The sequence below is a fragment of the Mesoplodon densirostris genome, chromosome 20 (assembly GCF_025265405.1).
Source record: "Mesoplodon densirostris isolate mMesDen1 chromosome 20, mMesDen1 primary haplotype, whole genome shotgun sequence".
Lineage (NCBI taxonomy): Eukaryota > Metazoa > Chordata > Mammalia > Artiodactyla > Ziphiidae > Mesoplodon > Mesoplodon densirostris.
Window position 1 is genome coordinate 6,179,126 of NC_082680.1, and position 23,436 is coordinate 6,202,561.

Below are 23,436 nucleotides of genomic sequence, written 5' to 3' on the forward strand. Positions count from 1 at the left end.
TCCTTTTGTAGTCAGCTTCCCGGCCCACACTCCCCACTCACCTGGTTTCTGTCAGTATCGATTAGCTTTGTCTGTTCCAGAGTCTGGTGTAAATGCAGTCATCCAGTGTGTGTTAAGTTGTGCCTGGCTTCTTTTGTTTAATGTGATGTTTTTGAGATTTATCCATGATTTATCCATCATTCCCCCCCCATCAATAATTTCATTTCTTTTATAGAAGAATAGTATTCTAGTGCATGGATATACCAGTTTGTTTACCCATTCACCTGTTACTGGACGTTTGGGTAGTTTTCAGTGTTTGATTGTTGCCAGTAAAGTTCTATGAACAGTCGTGTGTGTGACCTTGTATATCTTCATGCTCCTGGGTCGTTACCCACACTGTTTTCCAAGGCGGTTGTGTCACTTTACGTTCCTACCATCAGGGCACGAGTCTTCACCAGCACTTGCAGTTTGTCAGTCTTTAATTTTAGCTTTTCTAGTGGCTGTGTAGTGGTATTCGTGTGTGTGTGTGTGTGTGTTTTGTAGCAGTTTTTTGGGATAAAATTCAGCCAGTGTACAGTTCAGTGGTTTTTAGTATACTCACAGAGCTGTGCAGCTACGACCACAATCAGTTGAAAGCATTCTCATCACCTCAGAACAAAACCTTTGCATCACTGATCCCTCTATGCTGCCCAGCCCAAGGCCGCCACTGGTCTACTTTCTGTCCCCGTGGACTTGCCTGTTCTGGATGTTTCATGTAAACAGAATCATACAGTATGTGATCTTTGGGCCTGGCTTTTTTCTCATGACCTGATGTTTTCAAGATTCATCCGTACTGTAGCCTGTGTCAGAGTTTCATTGCTTGTGATCGAATAGGATTCCGTTGTATGTCTGTCTCACATATATCCGTATTGTATACGATATGCAAACACTTTCTTCCATTCTGTAGGTTGTCTTGACACCTCCTTTACAGTTTCCTTTGAAGCAAAAAGATGTTAATTTTGATGAAGTCCAGTTTATTTATTTTTGTTTGTTTCTTGTGCTTTTGTGTCATTTAAGAAACTATTACCAGATCCAAGATCACAAAGACTTACTATCTCTTTTCTAAGAATTGTATAGTTTCGGCTCTCACATTGAGGGTTTTGTGCACCGTGCGAGGTCGGGGCCTCGTGTCTTCCTTCTCGTGTGGTCGTCCCACAGCTGTCCCGGCCCCATTGGTTGAAAAGACTTCCGTTGCTCTTTCCCCAGGGACTTGTCTTGACCCTCTTGTCAAAAATCAGTTAACCGTAAATGTGAGGATCTCATCTGGTTTTAATTATAGTTTTCTGATGTCAAGTGCTGAGCATAAGATAATGTGCTTAGTGAATCTTTGTGTATCGTCTTTGGTTTAAATCTTTTGCCCATTTTTTTTTTAAACTGGGTTTTTGTCTTCTTAATATTGAGTTGTATGTGATTTTTGTATATTGTACATACTAATTTCTTTGGTCAGATTCACATATTGTAATTATTTTCTCTCAGTCTGAGACTTTTGTTTTCTTTATTGTGTCTTTCAAACTAGACAAATTTTTTTTTTTTTTTTTTTTTTTTTTGCTGTACGCGGGCCTCTCACTGCTGCGGCCCCTCCCGTTGCGGAGCACAGGCTCCGGACACACAGGCTCCGCGGCCATGGCTCGCGGGCCCAGCCGCTCCGCGGCATGTGGGATCCTCCGGGATCGGGGCACGAACCCGTGTCCCCTGCATCGGCAGGCGGACTCTCAACCACTGCGCCACCAGGGAAGCCCTAGACAAATTTTTTGTTTTGTTGAAGTGCAGTTTTTCATTTTCTTCTTTTGTGCTTTATGTTTTAACATCCTATCTGAATATCTTTGCCTGCTTCAGAAGCATGAATTTTTTCATGCATTTTCTTTTAGGAGCTTTAGGTTTAGCTTTTGCGTTTAGTTCTATGATCTGTTTTGAGCTTTTTTTCTTTTTCTTGTTCTTTTTCGTGTGTGTGTACACGTATGGTGTAAGATAAAGAGCTCAACAGTGTTTGTCTTTCTACAAATTACTCATTATTCAGAAAATATTTTTGAGCGCTTACTCTCTGCCAGACATCGGGGTCACAGCTCTAACTAAACAGGCGTATTTACTGCCCCCCCCCCCCGGCACGTACTTTTAGTGAGGAAGACAAGGTTTGTAAGTGCTAGAAAGGTTTTGTAAGGCCCTGGAGGGCACAGGAGGCCCCCGGGAGTGGGTGGCCCTGCTTGGGCAGAGTGCTTTTGGGGGGGACGGGGGGCTCTTGGAGTCAGCGGGGAGCTTTGAGCTGAGGCAAAAAAGACAGCAAAGGAGCTAGTCTTTCCCTGAACTGGGGGACTGTGTCCTGGGAGCAGAAGGTCTGGCCCGAGGCAGGACGACGCCGGAGGGTCAGTGGCTGGAGTCTAGTGAGAAAAGGAAGCTTTGGGACAGAGACCTGCTCCTTCAGGACCTGGGTGAGGGATTAGAATTTTACCCACATCTGTCTTAATCCTAGTACATCCCCTAAGCGTCAGAGCTACGTAAGGGGTTGCCTGCTAGATGGATTTGCTTGGATGAGTCATCTGGGTTTAAATACGTCCAGAACTGAACTCATTCCTACCCGCTTCTAAACTCCATCTTCTGTCTTGGTCTGTGTTGCCGTTTTCCTGCCTGTTGTGTAAGCCAGAACCCTTTGAGCCGGGATGCTTAGTGTCCCATTGCTGTCCTGTTAGGAAGAGAGAGCTGGGTCCCACACACACCGCAGAGGAAATCAGCTCGTCTTACAAGGCTTACAGCGAAAACACTAGTCCCTTTTTTTTTTTTTTCTGTACGCGGGCCTCTCACTGCTGTGGCCTCTCCCGTTGCGGAGCACAGGCTCCGGATGCGCAGGCCCAACGGCCATGGCTCACGGGCCCAGCCGCTCCGCGGCATATGGGATCCTCCCAGACCGGGGCACGAACCCGTATCCCCTGCATCGGCAGGCGGACTCTCAACCACTGCGCCACCAGGGAGGCCCCACTAGTCCCTTTTTATCCCCAGTTCCTGTTCTCTGGAGGCATCACCTTTCCACTCCTGCATCTCTTTCTAGAGCTCTGACTTACCTCCAGATTCCTCATTACTGTGGCTCCACTGTTGCCTTGATGTTCGTTTTCGGTGTGGTCTAATGACTTTTTGGTGTGGAGGTGAGGCTAGCTTTCCAACTAGCTGCCTTTGGGGGACACACCCCGACGTCCCCATGTACATGCATTTACCGCGTGCACATACTCTCCACCCCCACCCCCCATGATTCTTAATCCTCTCATTATTCCAGTGTACGCGATCAATTAAATCAGTAGTTTTATTGACGTTATTATGACTGTGAAAGTGGTTTTTAGCTGAATCTGAAAATGCACCACAAATACATTTTGTTTCTTGCACGTCTCTGTCCTGCCGGAGCTGGGCCTGGTGTCCTCAGTCCAGTGTGTCTTCGGTCCACGGCATCTGAGAACAGAACCCATCACCTCTGCTCTGCTGGAGGAGCGAGTGGGCTGCAGCAGTTAGGAGGAGAGCTGCTGCTCCTCAGACCCACCCGGGCCTCCCTGGAGGTGCGAGGAGAGGAACCTGGACCCTTCTGGTCGACCCACCGCCCCCAGCTGCAAGGCTGGGGTTCCCTGTTTGTTTCTCAGTCCCGCAGATTCTGTCTTACCTGCTCTTTACTTCTGTTGGTTTGTGTCCTTCTGTTTTCCTTTACTGTCATTTGATTGGGGTTTGGCGGGGGGAGGAGAGAGACGTGTGCTCAGCCCATCAGATCTAACCAGAGGTCAGGCGTGCGCTGTTCTTATTCCTAAGTGTTGCTCGGTTATGGGTCCCCAGCCCAGCCCCACAGCTCTGCTGAAGTCTTTGGCGTCTCCTACCCCACTAGCCCTGGCTCGTCTTGGTGTCCCTGTCCTGGAACTCGTCCCTCACAGGGACCTGTCCAGGGCCCCTGACACCTTCTCGGGCCCTGGAGCCCTCAGGACAAGGGTGTCATCTTTGTCCCTGGTCTCCTGACTCCTGTTCATTCACTTCACTCACGCCGAATGCTAGATGTTTTCCTGAAATTATCACCCTCTTCACTTCGCTGTACTTTTGTCTCTGCTCTTCCTCCAGACAGAAGACCTGCGTCCTCCCAAGTCTGCATCCTCATCCGATTCAGCCTGGTGGTGGCCTCTGACCTGCAGCCTTTCCTGACCCTGTCCTCTCACCTGTGCCGTCTGGCTTTTGCTCCACTTGCTGTTCTTCTCTTGTCCCAATAATTGTGCTGCCTTCTTTTTTTTTTTTTTTTTTTTTTTACATTTTTGAAAATTTCTTTCACGTCTGGCTTAATAGAAGACAGTTGCATTCTAATATCTTCTAATATCTGCTTTTGCATCTGGTGTATGGGGATGACTCATGTCATTTAGCTTCAACTCCACCATGTGCTCTTGAGCGTGAGGAGTGGAACAGGCAGGGATTGTATTCTTATCCTGACAGCAGCAGTTTTGACCTCACGTCAGGCGTCTTCATGTTCACACTTTGAGATTCACAGCTGATGAGTGCTGTTGACATTTTGGTGTGTCATCTTCCAGACTTAAAGTGAGAAATACTTCACTGTACAATACCATACACATGCACATTTCATTCTTATTTTAGAGACCTTTCTGTATCATTAGGGATAGATTTGCCTCATTCTTTTTTTATTGCACTGTATTTTATTATATTTTCAGCTATTATTTGTGTACTAAATGTTGAACAGTAATAGTCTTATGAAACGTAGTTGGAGACGGGGTTAGGGGCCTTGTTTTAAAAAGACTTAGATTGGTGACATGATTTTGTAAACACGGGAGTGATTGATCTGGGTTATGGGGAGATGAATAAAATGTTTTAAGATTAATGTTTCAGTATTATATGAATGAATCAGAAGAGGAGAAACCATAGGGAAGGAGCTCATTTAGAAAATCATTGTAATTGTTTAGATTTGAGCAGCTGAATGCTTAGGAGTGGGTAATGGTCGAGGGATTCCCAAGGCAGGTAGGGAGGTGAAGGGCGATGCAGGAGGGGAAATGGCAGATGTGAGGACAGACGGGCTGTGGAAGCAGGAGTACAGCTCAGGGTAGCTGGGGCCGCAGAGCTAGGTCTCCAGGTGATGGTGGTGCCTTGACAGGAGCACAGAGGAAGGAGAACTTGGTTTTGGAGGATAGATAAGCTTTCTGGCTTCAATTTCTTTAGGACCCTTCTAGCTCTAGATTATTCATTTTATGGCCTGTTTACTCTTAAATTGTGCATTTAATGGCATGTGCTTTATGAGTGCCACGCAGCGATCATTTTGGAGTGTTGCAGGTCTCAAATTATTGCATAAAAATTGTTCTTCCTGTACCTGCCTCTCACTTCTCTTCTGCTCTTACACTTAAAAACACCAAATAGAGAAGGTTTTGGAAAATTGAATTTGTATTGCCTTTTGTGTTTGGTAATAAATGTACTTATGTTAAAGGACATGTCTATTAGAATGACCTGTGTAGGGATTTCTTTCATTGCTAACTGACACGTGTGCAGATTTCATGTTGTGTGACTCTAATAGGAACGTGCTCATTACCGTTCGCTTTGGCCACACAGATGCAGGACAGCTGGAGCGCACATTGAAGAATCGCTGTTCCCTGCGGCTAATCCCAATGAGCACCTACCAAGCCTAATGAAAAAAAAAGTAAGTACGGGACTTCAGTGTGGACTCTGGCAGTCATCAATTTATTCATTTTTTTTCTGCCTAGAAAATAAAACTTTTAGAAGTATATTCAAGAGTTGTCTTAATATTGCTATTGATGGTATTATGCTCCTCGCACAGCATTTTTTAATGAGTTATAGAGCTTACTTTATCCCATGAATGCTTTGATGTAGTTTGTGATAAATGGAAGAGACTGTTTGCCCAAAGGAGAACTAAAAGTTGCCAAGAAACCAGCACCCTTTCAGGTGCTCTGGTAACTACCTCAGGATTCAGGTTGTTAGCGTCTGTAGTAAAATACACTTGATCTGTTTGGTTGGAAAATCTCAAAAGTCTGAGGCAGAAATAGCCAAGTGTACACAGTTATTTATTACAGAAAATCTGTGCAAATATAAAGATGCTGCTTTCCTTTGAGGTCTGGTTCACATGTGAACCACAACCCTTTGGGTTTTTTTTATTTAAAAGTTTTAATTGGTTTCTGTATCTGAGGGTAAACTGTTCACTGTGACACATCAGTCACTGTTGTCACGTGAGAATCCCTGTTGGAGAGGAGATACACAGGCTTTCTCCGCACCGAGTGCGGCAGAGGAGAGCTGTAGATTAGGGAAGACATTCCCGTGGAGGTCTCCACGTTTCCTGAAATAGTGAACCCTGTGTCCCCATCACATTTCATCTCGGACAGGCTGGCGCGCGCCCGCGCAGGGATGGGAACTCACGTGTCTCCATCCACATTGTGTCGGACGGTAGTGAGATGGAGCGTCTCGTGACTCTGCGATAGACCAGCAGCAGCTGGTAATACGTTGAGTGAACACAGATCAGGCATATCGCTCCTAATTTCCCTTCCCTCAAAATAAGCACTTTTCAGTTTGAGTTGGGTCCTTGCTGATCAGATGGTCTTCAGCACATGTGCTTTGAGTGAACGAGGTTCTACTACGTTACGTGTACTGTTTGGTGGGTTGCTTTTTCTTCTTCACTTAACCGTGTGTTTTCATGTCAGTGTGTATACGTGGCTCCACTTCCTTCTGCTTTGGGTTAAACAGCCTGAATGTGTCTTGGATTCATGCACCCTTAGATCATTGACGATTTTTACTAAGTATGTTGTTTGTGTGATGTATTTGAGTTTATTTCTCCAAGCGGAATATCTAGAAAGGGACTTACAGTTCCACCAGCAGTGTACAAGGGTACTTTTTCTTAGCACTGACCGATGCTGGATGTCATTCGTCTTTGAAGTTTTTCTTCATCTGAAGCATGAATAATGTCTGCTCATACCCTTCACCACTTCAGGTTTTATTAGTCCCTACGAGCATTCCCTTTCCTTCCTTTCTCCAAATGCAGTTGCAGATTCACCCTGACTCCAGACCTTATTCCTTTGGTCTTTGGGGAGGGTCTCTGCTTCGCTCCTCTCACTCTGCTGCCAGCCTGACCCTCTTGCTTGCTGTTCTTCAAACATACCATGTTTGTTTGTGTTTTAGAGCCATTGCATTGTCTGTCCCTCTGTCTGGAGCACACTTCCCCCCATCCATCCACAGACGGTTCTCTGACTTCCACAGGGCTTTGTACCACTGGTCCTTTCTCACTAAGCGGCGGCTCACTCCCCTGTCTACAGTGGCAGGTCCTTCCCACCATGCCAGCCGTCCTGAGCCCCCGGCCTGCTTTTTCCTTATTATAGTACTTGTCCCTTGCTAACATACTGCAGAAGTGCGGGCAGCCAGACTCTCGCGAAGACCCCAGAACCCCGCGTGGCAGTGCTTCCGAGTCCACAGAGCGCATGCTGGTCCCCTGCCCCTGTTCTAACTGCATTACCTCTGCCAGCGACGGGGCCCTCCCACTGGTAATGGGCAGTGTTGACGAGCTTTGGGGGTACAAACGCCCTGAGCGCCAGGGGCCCATAGTTACAAAGCAACACTGTTAATTAGTGCCTTGTGTGCTGTCCAGGTACTTTGGCAAAAACAGTTCAGGCCAGCTCCAGGCCTGCTGGAACTAATCCTCCTGACACACATATGATGTAGTTTATTTATTTGTTTATGTGTATTTTCTGTCACTCCTTCATAGAGTATAAGCTCCCTGATGCAAGGATCTTTCTTTGTTTCAAGACCAGTGACTGACACACAATAACATTTTTGTTAAATGATGAATGAATGCGTTACTAGCAGAGCAGGGTGCTGAACAGGAGCACAGTGTAGCAGCAGCCTTGAGTGGCTAAGAAGTTCTTCCTTTAGACTGGAACGCGTGTGAACACACTTGGGCTGGACGCCTAAAGAGACCTGGACAGAAGACACGCTTCCCTAGCGTCCTTCAGAGACCCTCGGGCGTAGGAGTAACCGTAGGTGAGGTCGGTGTCAAGCTCAGCTTCTGTATTTACGGTGACAGCCTGCCCAAATGGGCTCTTCCGCAGGGAACCTGGGGGCCGGCGGTGTACAAAGTACTAGGGGACGTGAGGACGGTAGGGTGAGACGGTGACCCGGACATCACGTGTCCGAGGTTTCCTCCTTCCCTACACTTTGGACGTGTGGTCACAGGTTTTGTTTTTTTACTGGCTGAATGGAGTTGCTGTGATGTAAAAGACAGTAAGACAAGATTAAATAATGGTTCTCTACTTTGGTGGTTATAAAATAATTACTTCTGTGTTTTATTACCGTGTCGTGACTTTTTAGGGAGGGGGGAGATAGACGTAAAAGTAGCAAAAAATAAGGAAAATGAGACTAATTTTGTTTAAGAATCTTTGTGGAGGGCTTCCCTGGTGGCGCAGTGGTTGAGAGTCCGCCTGCCGATGCAGGGGACATGGGTTCGTGCCCCGGTCCGGGAGGATCCCACGTGCCGCGGAGCGGCTGGGCCCGTGAGCCATGGCCGCTGGTCCTGCGCGTCCGGAGCCTGTGCTCCGCAACAGGAGAGGCCACAACAGTGAGAGGCCCGTGTACCGCAAAAAACAAAACAAAACAAAACAAAACAAAAAAACAGTCTTCATGGAAACTAAGAATGCTGGGGTCCTGAAAATGCCTCAGAAAACATAGCTACTTAGTGTGTAGCTTTTTATTCAGTCTGAAAATTCTGTCCGTATTCTTAACAGTTACAGGAAGAATAAACATTACAAACTCACATATAGTGAAGAAATGTCTCTTTAAGTAGGTTGTATCATGGATGTTACACAAGACCCCAGGAACGTGTGTGGAAGGGTTCTTCTCCTGTCTCACACAGTCGCAATACAGTATTGTTTTTATGTCCTTTTTGTACAGCGCAAGTGTATGCAGCCCAAAGATTTTATTCCTAAAACACCAGAAAATGATAAAAGACTGCAAAAGAAGTTTGAGAAAATGGCTAAAGAGCTGCAACGGCAGAAGACCACTCTGGGTAAGCTGAGCACTGTAGGTCAGTCCCTGGTGCTTGTGTCTGCGCTTCTGAAGCAGCAGACCTGAGCAGAAGCCTGCACGGTGCTGCCCGGTGCCTTTCCGGACGTGGGCTGGGTCCTTGGTCCTTGCGCGCGGCCGTCCCACGGCCTGACCACTCGAGTCTCGCTGCTGTGCTGGCGCCTCCTGACAAATCCCGCGTGACCGTCTGGTCTGCCCCAGACAGACACGGAGTTCTCCTTGGCATCTGTCCGCCCTGATGCCTGTCACCCGCCTGGACCCCAGACCTGCTCTGAAGTGGTCTCCCAACTCCTCCTCTGCCCTCTTCGCCCAAGCCCGCAGCACCCCGTGTGGGTGTCCGGCAGCTCCTTGGCTGGCCTGCCAGCCGCTGTGTCCTTAGCCTCCGCCTCCCTGCTTCAGTCAGAAGGGTGTACATCCGAGCTCACGTGGACGCCGCACCCGGGCTTTAACGGTCCTCGGTGTCGTCCTAAGGACGAGATGCTTAGGGTGACATCCTGTGCTGCACGTGTCCTGCAGCCGACCACGTCCTGTCTGATCTGCCCGTCCTGCAGCCTTACCTCGGCTCTGCCCCTGCATGCTGTCAGCCTTCACACGTCTGCCGTGTGGCCATCTTTCCGGCACCAGCCATAGTGTATTTGAAAGGAATTCAGCAAAATGGTAATGATAGATTTTAAAAAGTTCTCTTTTTAGACCAAATTGATGTCCGAATTGTCTTTTAAAAACTACAACTATAAGGTATAAAAGATTCATCTAACATATGTCTGCATATTGCCAGAAGTGCAGTAAAAGTTGTGCAGGGCTAAGAGTTGCAAAGGAGAGGCTATTGAATGATTTGTGGTCTGCTTTTTAAGGGAGGTGGGGGACAGGTGGTCAGGGTCCTAAAGTTCTTTCATTACCTGCAAGGTGTAGATTCCAGGAAGCACACCACTGTTCACCCCACTGCTTCGTGGCTCAGGGATCCCCTGACCCCTTCCTGCCGCCGAGTTCACGTGCGGGTTTGTGTGTGTGTCTGTCAAAAGGGAAGAGGAACCCATGGAGTAGGGGACAGGGGTGTCCTTAAGAAGAATCATATTGTTGAAGGAGGAAGGCATGTTTTTGAGATTAAAACTGGATTTTTGTTTCTTTTCAGATCATGATGTTCCTGTTCTCTTGTTTGAATCTAATGGCTCCTTGGTGTACAGTCCCACAGTTAAAATGTGCAGTGGCCACCACAGTGCAATGGAGAAGAGACTGCAGGAGATGAAGGAGAAACGGGAGAATCTTTCCCCCACCTGTAAGTCACACTTCATACGATAGAAATTATGAAGTAGGTGAATAAATTGTGGAAAGGTTTTTTTTTTCTTTACATAGATATTTTAGGTAATTTAGATTATAATCTTTTTTTTTACCTCTATCAGCATAGACTTTGTTGATATTTTCTTCCAGAAAATCTTATGCTTTATTAAGATTTTTAAAGAGTATATTGGGTATGTAGTATTCTCCAGGTTTAAAATCCTGTTGTTCCTTTGTAATTTTTCATATATTTGGGATTTTTCTTTTTTTTTTTTAATTAATTGGGCCCCTCTTTTGAAAGAGTTTGCTTTAGATTAAGTATCTAATGCTTCAGCTTATGTTTTCCTTTATTTCTTTTACCTTGAAAGTTTTTAAGTAATATACAGGCACATTTTCATAAAGCGTTGACCAGTAGTAGTAGTAAACGTCCATCTTGATTCCCACCTCATTCTCCCCTGCTCCTGGGTAACCCGTGTTTTATGTTGATGTGTTTCTCCAGATCTTTTTCAGTGGGTCACATGTCTGTGTATACATGAAAAAGATAAGCCTTCTGTATTTTTCTCTGTGGTGGTATAACTTTTCTTTACCTAAATTGGATCATGGCATACCTCTTATTTTCAGCTTTCTTTTTTTACCGAAAAGTGTATTGGTGTGGACCTACATCTTTTTTTATTTTTTTATTTTTTAAAGATGTTGCATAGTAGTCTAGAGTTTTGATACTGAATCATCTGTCTGTTGGTGGATATTTTTCCATTTTTTCTTTCTATGTATTTTTTAAATTTTTGGCCTCGCCACGCAGCTTGCGGGATCTTAGTTCCCCGATGAGGGAGGGGATTGAACCGCAGGCCCCAGGAGTCCTAGCCACTGGACCACCAGGGAATTCCCCCCATTTTTCTTTATTAGAAACAGTGCTGCAGTTTTTATTCTTTTTAAACTACACGGTATGGTGGTTCTTGTTTTTTATGTAACCGTTTTCCTCTCTGGACATAAGGCTTTCCCCCCAACTGTTTACTGTTATAACCCACACTCCAGTGGACGTGCTTCTATATGAATCTTTACGTTCCTCTGTACTTCATGTATCGCAATAATAATTCATAAAGGCAGAATTTAAAAATTTTGGTAGATATTGTCAGATTGCCCTTCAAAAAGTTTGTGCCATTTTACCCTTTGCCAGCTGTTTATAAGAACTGCAGTTTCACACCCTAGGGAAACTAGATTGAGTAAGATACACGAACTCTGTTGTTTGTCATAATGCAGTGACTTTTGAGAAACAGAAATATTACGTTTAAGGTAGACAAATCTGTTCTGTTTGTCTTTTCCTTCTGGCCTCTAGGATTCCTGTGATGCTTAGAACTCCTCCACCACACGGTTTCAAAATTGTTGTATTTTCTGCTATTACTTGTATGGTTTATTTTTAACGTTAGTTGTTTCATCTGTCCTGAATTTGTATCTATATTTATACAGTGGGCTTGTGTATCAGTTAAGGTTAGTTGTGGCCGCCGATAACGGATAAATGCAAAAACCGATGGCTGCACTTAGATAGAGTTGTGTTTCTCCGTCCTGCCAAAGAAAGAGGCAAGCAGGGTTCGGGAAGGCTGTTCTGTGGTGTCTTGGAGAGCGGGCTCCCGGCCTCCTGCCTGGCTTCCCTGGAGCCAGCTCCCTGCAAGCAGCCTCAACAGCTCCTGCGCTGCCGCTCTCTGCTGGCCAGGACGCAGTCCTGTGGTGCTTCCTGCTTGCAAGCTAAGTGCGGCCACGTGTGGACCAGGAGCTACAAAGGCAAAACACCACTCTGGATGAGCCAAGAAATACAATACAGTTCTTTGTGTTTGTACATCTAATTTAATCTGCCAGTTTAATTTAAAATGGGCAGTGGCATTCAGGATGGCATAGCTAAGGGGACTACAGTAGTTTTAGCCTAGGAAGTAGGAAACAAAATACAAGTCACCTACAGGGCACTGCAAGCAAGACTGAAGTGTAGTCTTAACTAGGGTGTGTGTCTGCACTCATAAAATCAGGGTCTGTTGCAAGAGGCAGGTGGGAATGGCCATTGAGCTAGGTAACTAGCAGTGTGCCAGGGGACTGTCCAGATTGTTTCGACAAATCATTATATATGTGTGTGAACTAATTTGCCTTGAACTTTATTCCACTACTTTGCAGTGTTAATTCTGCTACGTAACTGCCTCCCGCAGTTAAGTTTAAATTCAGCAGTCGAAAATGTTACCTGTGTGCTTACCTTACTTATCTCGGTTTATTCTCATTTTCTAATCGTTCGCCCAAGTTTTCTCAGAAGTGTATCCTTTTTAAGTCTCCTCAAAAAACATCTCTGGGGCTTCCCTGGTGGCGCAGTGGTTGAGAGTCTGCCTGCTGATTCAGGGGACATGGGTTCGTGCCCTGGTCCGGGAAGATCCCACATGCCGCGGAGCGGCTGGGCCCGTGAGCCATGGCCGCTGAGCCTGCGCGTCCGGAGCCTGTGCTCCGCAACCGGAGAGGCCACAACAGTGAGAGGCCCGCGTACGGCAAAAAAAAAAAAAAAAAAAAAAAATTCTGTAGGGCTTCCCTGGTGGCGCAGTGGTTGAGAGTCTGCCTGCCGATGCAGGGGATACGGGTTCGTGCCCCGGTCCAGGAAGATCCCACATGCCGTGGAGCGGCTGGGCCCGTGAGCCATGGCCGCTGAGCCTGCGCGTCCGGAGCCTGTGCTCCACAACGGGAGAGGCCACAACAGTGAGAGGCCCGCGTACCAAAAAAAAAACAAAAAAAAACAACAACAACAACAAAAAAAACAAAAAAAAAAACCAAACATCTCTGGGGGTGCTTCCCTGGTGGCGCAGTGGTTGAGAGTCCGCCTGCCGATGCAGAGGACAGGGGTTCGTGCCCCGGTCCAGGAGGATCCCACATGCCGCGGAGCAACTAAGCCCGTGCACCACAGCTACTGAGCCTGTGCCCTAGAGCCCGCAAGCCACAACTACTGAGCCCGCGTGCCATAACTGCTGAAGCCCGTTTGCCTAGAGCCCGTGCTCCACAATGAGAAGCCACCGCAACGAGAAGCCCGCGCACTGCAATGAAGAGTAGCCCCTGCTCGCTGCAGCTAGAGAAAGCCTGCGCGCAGCAACGAAGACCCAACGAGCCAAAACTAAATAAATTAAAAAAAAAAAAAAAATCTGACCGTGAGACCAAGATCTCTCTTGTCTCTGCTCTGTTGCATGCACAGCCTTTGAAGGTGACGCCTGTGGCCTTAGGTGTTGAATCGCTGATCTCCTGGATGTTTTTCTGTGAAGCCCCTGCCCTCTGGATACTTGGGGCTGCGTAGTTCTTTGTTGCTGGGGCCATCCTGTGCCTGGCAGAGTGATCTGCAGCGTCCCTGGCCCGTGCCCACTAGATGCCAGCGACGTGGCTCACCGTCCACCCCAGCTCCACCCACGACGTCCAGCAGCGTCTGCAGGAGCCAGGCCACCCCTGGTTGAGAAGCTCTGCTCTGGTCACAGAGGCAGCTGTCTGTGATCATCATGGAAAAGCCTTGATCGTCGGGCAGTGAGACTGATGGAAGGGTTCTCTTTACCCGTATCGAGCTTCTGCTTAGGGCTAGGCCGGCTGACTTTCGAAGAGCCCTTCCAACTTTTATTATCCTAGGATTCTGTGCTTTTTTTGTGGTATGATTTGTATAAATTATATTTTAATGATTCTCATCATCTGTTATAGATTTGAGTAAGAAGTCTAGAATAGCACGTATTAGGAATAAGTCCTGTGTGTGTGTGTGTGTCAGTGACAAAAGAGTGGAATGAGTGGACCTAGTATTGGCTTCATCTCCTACCAGAGATCAGAGCTGTTATTTAATGAGGAGTTTTGGTTATGTTTTCAGCTTCCCAGATGGTTGAAGAGTCTGACGATAGCACCGTTCACTCTCTGTGTGAAGCATCCTTGAACCTTTCACATGATACTTTGTGTTCAGGTAAAATTATTTTTACAAAAGCTTCGTTTTGTGCATGGTTTATTCTTTAATCTCTTTGGTGTGTATTGAAATTATTTGCCCACGTATCTTAAATAATCGCCATCTTTTTATTTCATACTGGAAGCACATGTTGCCTATAAGTTGGAAACAAGTGACAACAGAGCTCAGTTTCATCGTTGGCTGTGCTGTGGGCGCTGCTCACGTGTCTGTATCGCGTCTGATTCTCCCGTTAGCCCCGTGACACAGGCCCCGTTGTTGTCCCCCTCCTGCTGGTGAGAAAGCCCGGCCAGAGAGAAGTCAGACAGCTCGTAAGAGGTCACACCGTTTGTGAGTGGCTGACCCGGGCTTCGAAGTAGGCAGTCCGACTTCAGAATTTACTCTCTTATGCCGTGTCATGCTGCTTGCCAGCCTTTTGAAAAGTGAGCTAAGCTTATTCAGCTGCTAAAATTAAACATGTCCTGTGTTTCCAGCTGCTGACTTAGAGACACGTGGCACCACCCGCCCGCTGGGCTTCTCTCTGCTCCCTGGGGGCTGCCCCTCTCCTCCCTCTTTAAAAGTAGAGCCTTAGTGGTGTCAGTCAGTAAGTTAAGACACCTCTGTTGCCTCTGGTGTGGAATTTCTATAAACTGGGGGGCCTCCATCTGTTCAGCAAGCGCCGAGCCCCTATCAGAGGAGCCAGTGCTGGGCCAGCGGCTCCAGATTCCAGAAAGCAGTGTCTGTGCTGGGGGCTTCTAGGCTAGGGAGGGGGGCAGATGGGAGTATAAGCACAGGGCGGGGACACACATGCTCTTAAAGGTTTGGGTGGAATTCTGTGTAGCAGAGGAGGACGTGCGCGACCAGAGCTGGTGAAGTCTGGGAGGATTTGCAGAGGTTCTGACATCCGAGGTGGGTTTCAAAGGAAGGGTAGTGTTTATCCAGGTTAGAGCGTGGAGCAGGGGGAGTGCACACGCAGCTTTCGGGAGCCGGGCAGAGCTCCGCGTTACCCTCAAGAAACGTGTAGGAAGATGCGTGGAGAGCCAGAGCCCTGAGACGTGCCAGGCGGCTCCTGGAATATGAATACAGAGTGAGGCCTCCGGCAGGCAGCAGGGGGTCTGGGCAGCCGAGTTCATCGTGGTCGACTGGAGCCTGAACGCAGCGGTCCTTCCTTCTAGGACTGCTGGCCTGCCTCCTCGAGGCTCAGTGACGGGGTGTGGACGCTCTCTTCGTGGAGCAAGGCACCCGGGCGTGTGAACATCCAGAGCGCCACTCCCTCTCCGACCCCATCTTGTTCCACGCCCACGGGGAAGCCCGGGTCCCCTGTTAGAAACGCCGGCCGGGAGGGTGTCCTCACCTGTCGTGAGAAGCGGGCGTGGGTGATGGCCTTCTGAAGCAGGCACTGTGCTTAGGAAGGGTCGCTTAATCACGTTATGGGCGGACTGAGAGTTAGTCTTCTAATAATGGAAACCGTTAACAAGTTGATTCCTTATTAATGTTTTCCAGAGGACTCCTTTGCTGGTGTTCTCCACTTGTCTTTTGAAGATCTTTGTGGGGGCTCTGGATGTGGGACTCAGCAGAGGAAACTGGGAGGATTCCTTGATGAAAGTAAAAGCGCCGCGTGTGCTTCCTCAGCTGTGCTGAAAACGATCAGCGGCCGTCCGCCAGCATCCCCCGGCTCCCTCGGTCAGTTAACCCTTCACCAATCCCCCGGCAGTCTTTCCAGGGGAGACACCCACCGGCAGAGGGGTGCTGCGGGCCAAGTCATCACCCCCGACGCGAAGCCAGCGCGGGAGCTGGCTGAGGGGGTGTTTGATGAGAAGAGGGGTCTGTCTCCTACGCCATCTGTAACAAAGGAGCCCCCCGGGAGCCCTTCATGTCCCCAGAGCCCCTCAGCCACACGAAGAAGGGTGTCGGCGATCTCCAGTCCACCCCCGGAGGAGAGACTGAGCAAGAGGCGGTCCCTCAGGTGGCCCCCCGCGCCCCGGCTGCAGCCGGAGAGCAGCCCGAAGTGCGCGAGCAGCTCTGCCGTGGAGACTCTGGGCCGCGGGGAGTCCTCGTACGATGATTACTTTTCTCCCGATAATCTCAAGGAGAGGAACTCGGAGAGCCTCCTTGCCGGGGTCCAGCCGCCCGCCGGCCATGCCCTGCTCCACTGCGTGAGGAGCCTTTCCAGGAGAGAGAGGACCAGGCTCCTGGGAAGGGCTGACTTCTCCTGCATCGGCAGAAGCCCCAGGTCAGCCGATGGTACCGACTCAGCAGTGAAGGCTGGCTTCCGTCTCCAGAAGCCTGCAAACTGCAGAGCCGATCCGGGCTTGAGCAGCGTGACTTCTAAGGAGACGCCTGCTGCCGAAGGGACCCCAGGGGACTGTCACCGGGCCGAGGCTCAGAGACCGGGAGACGCCTGCCCGGGCGGGAGTGACTCTCCCCATACCCTCGATGGACTCACTCCTCAGAAGGGAAGTCGAGGTGATTTTACTCCTTTGAAAGGAAGCAATAAAGAAGTGAAAGGATGGGTTGACATAAAAAGCACACATAAAGAAGATACTCCTTCTAAAATGGTGAATTCCCCTGAAGGTGAAGCACAAAGTGATGATAAGCTAAACTTTGTAGGCGACTGTGATGTGGAAAAGTCTACAGAGGCAAGGGAAGAGTTCCCCCGAGGATGTAGTGAAAGTACGTGAATCTCCTTTTACCAGTCTCTCCACTATAAGAATATGTAGTAGTGCGTCCATCTTCCACGTTTATCACAACTTTTTCATAATCAAAATTTCCTTTTTTCCCTTTTTTTAAACTTTAAAGAATGTATGTTTGATATTTACAGCGATAAATTCTTTAACCTCTTGAGGAATAGATGGCCTACTGCCCCATGGAGTTTCTAGGTTCCTTGGTCAAACCTGTTATTAGGAGTACATTTCTCTAAGTCTTATAAGTGAAAAGAAAAAGTGATGTCTGGATGTCTTGTGTGAGTAATGGACTAGAGTGAGTGCTTTTCCTTCTTTCAGTGCAGCCTGTCACTGCAGCATCGCTGTGTAAAGAGGCACGCGAGTGGAGGTCTTTTAAAACTATCAGTTTGTAATGGTGAGACTGTTTATTTTAGAAGGGAAATTGAGGAGTGTAAGCCATTCATTCTGTTAAGAAAAGATAAATAAATGTGGAAATAAGTTATCAATATTTTTGAAGAAACTGGACAATTTAGATATGAAGAAATTTTTTAAGTATTTTGTTTAAGTAACTAGTTCATTGTAACAGGCCTTATTAGATTTCTCTTTGCTTTAAGCATGTCATTTAAATAGATATATTCCTATCTGTAATTTAATAGTAACCATAGTAATGAACTATGTCATTATAGCAAAAGTAGCAACAATTTTGCACTTTCTGATTATAAGCACAGACAGGTTTCAGCAATCAAAAGTGAAGAAATCTTGAACTTAAACCATCTTCACCTAAAGATTGGGTTAAAATTTCGATAAGGCCAAGTTTATTCTTCATTATTTCTCTACTCCTTGAATCATTTTAAGCACCCTTTTCAAGTTGGAGAAGTTTTATGGATTGAAATATAATCACAGATGTATTGCATATCTTTTCCTTGCGTATGAACTCCCTAAAATCATCTCAGAAAAAGAATTTAATTTGTATATCATTAACCTTCTTTTTATGTCTGAGCTTTCTGATATATATAAAACTTTATTATATATTTATAAAATATATAAAATGTGACATAAAACTATATTTTACGTTCCATTAGGGTTAGTATGTGTTTTCAAAATATTTATTTTAAAATCATGTCAAGCCTAAAATTAATATAAAATAGTGGGTGTACGGAATTATTTTGGTAGCTAAGGCTATCCTGTTCTTGAAGCTTACATTCTGGTTCTTCTCAGTTTTCATCTTGTGTATATTCTTTCAGCTTCTGAATAATGCTTAATGACGTGCAAGCATAAGTCAAGTAAAAAAAAAAAAAAAAAAAAAAATCTGCTTCCAGGTGGTGTGAGCACCCGACAGCCCCAGCGTCGTGCACAGTGTGATGGTCCTGCTCTGGGGCTCACCGCCACGTCCAGGGCCCTGAGGGGTCTGGGGCACGTGTGGTGAGGGATCACGGGCTGCAGGCAGGGCCCTGGCGTAACTGAATCTCAGAGACGGAATCAGATATTCTGTGTGCCCTAACGTAAGGACATGTAGTATCGCCTTGTTTTACGTCATCCCAAGAGAGAGAAAATCATTGAATTTAGGACAGGAAAAGACTTACCTATTGTCTAGCCTAAACCTAGCCCTTTGTTTTATGGTGGTAAAATCAAGACCCACCGATGTCTTAGGTGGTCCACAGTCAGCCCACCTGGCATCCCACCTCTCTCTGGGACACCCCCAGGTAAAAGCACATGGCCTGCGGGCTACCTTAGACATTCGTAGATGCCGAAGTTGCGAAGCGGTGAAGCCCACTCTGTACTCCAAGCTGTACCTCACCAAATCTTTTATGTTGCAATAAAAGTCTTTTTTCAATTTCTGTTTCCGTTCACTTTTACTCATCGCCCTTGTCAGTGTCTAAGATAGATCGTGTGCAGCAAAGGTTGTGAGAAGCGGTTACAAAGACAGTGATAAACGTGAACAGAACAAGAATGGAGGGAGAAACTTCTGATTTTTAGAAAAACAATAACCTTTGAAATCATATTAACCAATAATTGTTTTCTTTCTAAGCTTTTCATTCTCTAGTTTCATAAAAGTACACAAATACATGCTCATTGTAAGAGAAACTGCTAAAAAGGGTAAAATCGTCCTGTCCTACTCTCATCTACCCCTTTTCGTTAGTTCATTTAACAGGGTTTTGTGCACCTGTTGTGTCCCGGGGTCCCTTCTAGTTCCCAGGGAGACGGCAGAGAAGGAGGCAGCGCCCCCGCCCCCCCAGGGGTTACATTCTAGTGAGGAGGAGGGGACAGCAAGTGTACGTCAGCATCATGCCAGGTAGCATCATGCCAGGTAGCACGCCGCGTGAGACAAGTGTGCTGGTTAGGTTAGGGAAGGCCTCTTGGAGGAGGTGACGTTGGGTCACAGGCCTGGGCATGGGAGAAGAGGTACCTTGTGGCTGGGGATCATGTTTCAGCCTGAGGAAACAGCAAGTGCAAATGTCCTGAGGTAGAAAATGCCCACAAGCGCCGCACAGAAGCCACCATAGCGACAGCTCTCTGGGCTGAGGGAGACGGGGAGGAAGTGCAGTCAGAGGCCCCGACAAGCCTGGGGTGGCTTTGTTTTGTTTTCAAGTGTGATGAGGAGCCACTGGCGGGTTTTAAGCAAGGAGTAACCAGTTGTGATTTTTGTTTTGGACGTAACCCTGGGAGTGTCTGCTAGAGGCAGTCTGCCAGCAGTTGTGTTTCCTTCCAGACTGTGTGTGTGTGTGTGTGTGTACAAACACACAAGTGCAAGATGATGTTTTAGGGGGATTTTATCACATGTAGAATTACATTATCCTATTGCCTTAAAATCTGTTTTTTTGAAAAATACGTTTCCATATCAGTATCAACAGAGCAATAGATCTACCTCATTTTAAAATATGTTTCAGGAGTCAATGAAATTTTTCTGTAATGAGTCAGATAGTATTTTAGATTTTGTGGGCCAGGAGGCAAAATCAAGGTACATAGGTAGTTATACAATGAGAAAAAGACATTTTTACAAATTTTTTATCGGCTAAACTGAAAGTTGAGTACAACTTTTTTGTAATACAAGTCTAATGAGAGTAGAATTCTACTTTGGGGGAGGAATAACTGGGGTTCAGATTGAGTGATCTCATCAGAATTGATCGCAAATGTTTATTAAGGCTGACGTGTAATAAGATTTTACGTATTTCACCTTTGAAAATGCCGTTTCACACCGATAGGCTACCACTTCCGAAGCAGGCGGTTTTCATCGAGCACATGTTGCCTAGGAAAGATCTACAGGCTTTTATTAGAGTGTCCCCTGCCTGTGCCCTGTAGCAGGTCCTCCCGGAGCAGGTGAAGCTCCTCCGCTGTGCAGTCTTGTGGGTTTTGAGTAAATCCTCTTTGTTGTTGCCTCAAGGTCTGTAAAAGGTCTGTTGCTGGAACTGGAGCTTGGTTGTGGGAGATAGATCCACATCAAATTAGCACGACAATGGAGATCTTCTTGTTTTAACTTCTGGCACCGCAGGACAGGAACTATGTAAAGCTGCTAGATGTCACTTACGTGGAAATGGCTTTCCACCCCCTGTGGCATTGCTGACCACAGCTCTTCAGAGGCCCACCTGAGGTCAGTTTTCACTGTCAACTAGATAAAGCCGATTCATCATCCTGAATTAGCGCACAGCTTGGCCGATGCTCGTTTCTCAGTAACAAAGGTGGCTGGAGTGGTCCCACGGGTGCCGCGTGGCCACCGGCAGGAGCAAAATGAAATCCTTTCCACGCCCACGCCCTCACTCTGGTCCCTTGGTCTGAGAGAGGCTTTGCTGTGGATGATGGAATTGCATGTCAGCACAGACACGTGCCTTATCTAAACAAGTTTGGCCACATCCAATTATTAGGTTCTCTTTGATGAATAGTAGTCGCCAGTAGAGGTTGATGAAGGCTAGTTTGCCCTCTTCTGCAAGCTCTGTCTACCAGCTCTTATTGAAAGCAGGTCTCCAGACACGCAGATATTATAAAACATTATTGGCCTGCAGATGGGGAACTGTCCACAAATCAGACCTATAAGCTGAAGTCCCAGATCTTGTCCTTTAAGTTAACTGTACCTGATCTGAAAGGTTTAGTAGAGGCAGACGGGATTCTCGGGGCTCATTTCTGGAAACTGGGCAGCAACACGCCACTAGATGACCCTCGGCCCTGCAGTTTCTTACAGGACCATTTAGGGACCAAGACTTGGGTATGACCCCTAGGTACCAGCTATGGCACATGCCCTACACATACGTGGTGAGGAGGGCCCTGTGATGTTTTAGCCAATCCATGAATTTAACTGAGAAACATTCCTGGCATCCATTACTCTGATTAACAAGCCGATGCTATCACCAGTCACCACTCATTTCTTTCATCCATTTTGTCAGTTAACAAAGCATCTCGTGTTGGGCGGGAGGGTTTATAGGAGTTGTCTCTGAAGTGGGATGTTTCTGTGAGCTCACTACTGGCCGGGGTGTCTTGATAGAGAAGCACTGGCACCCAGACTTCACGTCACACGGTCTGTGATGAAATGTGCTGACTTACAGCCTTCACGACGCTGTGTTGCTCTGTCTTAGTGCACTAATCCTTGGGACAGAAATGGCAGGAGGGGTCTGTGCTGGCTTTGGTGGGTTGGTGGTCACTGCCTGTGTCTCTGAGTTGGGAAGGATGATGAGGCTTGGTCTTGGCTTTGAAGGACAAGGTGACATGAATAGTAGTGTCTGCTTAGAGAAGTGATTAACATGCTTCAGTAGGGGCTTTATCTGGATTATCACTTTAATTGGCATTATAGGCAATTATAGGCAAAAATGCTATAGTAATTGTCTGTAGAAGGTATTTTGTATATTTCTTCATTTATAACCCCAGGCAGGGAATTGCTTTTATAATTTCAGATTTGTTTTGCAGCCTTTTGAGAAAGTGATAATCTTATTTTGATGTAATTGGTACATCTCACTGAAGTCATCAGCAGATATACCATTTTCAATTGAATTAATTAAAAATATTTCATACATGTTTTACGAAAACAAAGCCCAGCAAATTATAGGCACTTAGATATTCTTATTCAATGTAGAATATTTTGCGTATTCTGAATATTTCTTCATTTAAGAGAAAGTATGATGTACTGTTGTACCAAGTAGGCAGGCATACGTGTACCTGTCTTCCTTAAGTATTTAAAATGGAAGATTAATTATTGTACTTCTGGATAATTCAAGTAAAATACAAATATATTCAGAAGAGTGTTTCTCCACACCCTCTTCTCCAGAAACTGCCAGTCCACTCACTGGAGGTAAGAAATCCTAACAGCTTGACGTAGGTTACTCAACCTATGTGGCTACAAGGAGGATATTAGAACCCACAGATTATTTGCTTGATCTGTTTATTTGTATATTTATTCATTTATGCACTAATCACCTATGGCCAACACATAAGCACAAGGGGAGTTAATGGTGTAAAGCTCTGTCCCTTGTCCTTCAGGAGCTTAGACATGCAGGGAAGATGTAGTCAAGTTAATCCATACACGAGGATCAGGCCATTCAAAAGATAGAGAGATGACCCCCAATGGGAGAGGTTATATGCTATTAAAACTGATACGTATTTAAAATCCAGATTTTAATTATCTCTACAATGATTATGAAGGAAAAGATTCCACATCATCTTTTGAAGATCATTAGATTTTATTTTTGTTTTCTTGATTAACAAAGTGAACTTGATATTTTAGCAGATGAATGTGTGTGTGTGTGTGTATTCTCTTGTCAGCTGAGTATTGCTTGTATAGAACTTGTGAACTGGCACATATCCAAATCCCAAAAGTATATATGGAAAGGATTTTTCCTGGGTGTCTTTCCACAGTCTTAAAATTCTGCATTCTACATTGTTCTTAATTCATTATTCAGATTTTAGGAGCTCAGAAGAAATTTCCCACTGGGACCGTGTTAACATTTTCTATTGACTAGTATACGCCTTTATTGTTTTGTTTTTTTCTTTACATCTTTATTGGAGTATAATTGCTTTACAATGCTGTGTTAGTTTCTGCTTTATAACAAAGTGAATCAGTTATACATATACATATGTTCCCAAATCTCTTCCCTCTTGCGTCTCCCTCCCTCCCACGCTCCCTATCCCACCCCTCCAGGCGGTCACAAAGCACCAAGCTGATCTCCCTGTGCTACGCAGCTGCTTCCCACTAGCTATCTACCTTACGTTTGGTAGTGTATATATGTCCATGCCTACGCCTTTATTGTTAAAATTATAGATTCTTAAATCAGCATTCAGAAGCCTTTTTTTCTTTGATATAGTTGATCTTAGAGTGTCTTCTACCTGTAAATATTAATTGCTTTAATATATTATTAGTAATGGTATTATTAGTCTTAATTCTGTGTCTTGGAAGTAGGAAAGCAGGATGTGCAGAAGGATAGATTGTTGGGAATAAGTTTATTTTGTATTTCTCTGCCCTGGGCAAGACATTGACCAAGTTTCTTTTCTTTTTTATTTGTAACATCTTTATTGGAGTATAATTGCTTTACAATGGTGTGTTAGTTTCTG

General features: G+C 46.1%; 1 protein-coding gene across 4 annotated transcripts in view; it reads left to right on the top strand.

The window, feature by feature from the left end:
• Positions 1 to 23,436, top strand: part of MCPH1 (microcephalin 1) — a 228,000-nt gene that overhangs the window by 18,276 nt on the left and 186,288 nt on the right. For 3 of the 4 annotated variants that reach the window (XR_009530785.1, XR_009530786.1, XM_060085918.1), the window contains exons 4-8: positions 5,581 to 5,668; positions 8,917 to 9,031; positions 10,178 to 10,321; positions 14,177 to 14,266; positions 15,746 to 16,915. Coding sequence is in view for 1 of the 4 variants with exons in the window: in XM_060085918.1 (XP_059941901.1) it covers positions 5,581 to 5,668; positions 8,917 to 9,031; positions 10,178 to 10,321; positions 14,177 to 14,266; positions 15,746 to 16,915 (1,607 nt within the window). In the remaining 3 variants the exon portion in view is untranslated. Of the gene's footprint in view, positions 1 to 5,580; positions 5,669 to 7,902; positions 8,016 to 8,916; positions 9,032 to 10,177; positions 10,322 to 14,176; positions 14,267 to 15,745; positions 16,916 to 23,436 lie in introns of those variants that run through there. The other variant, XR_009530787.1, reaches the window with a different exon arrangement.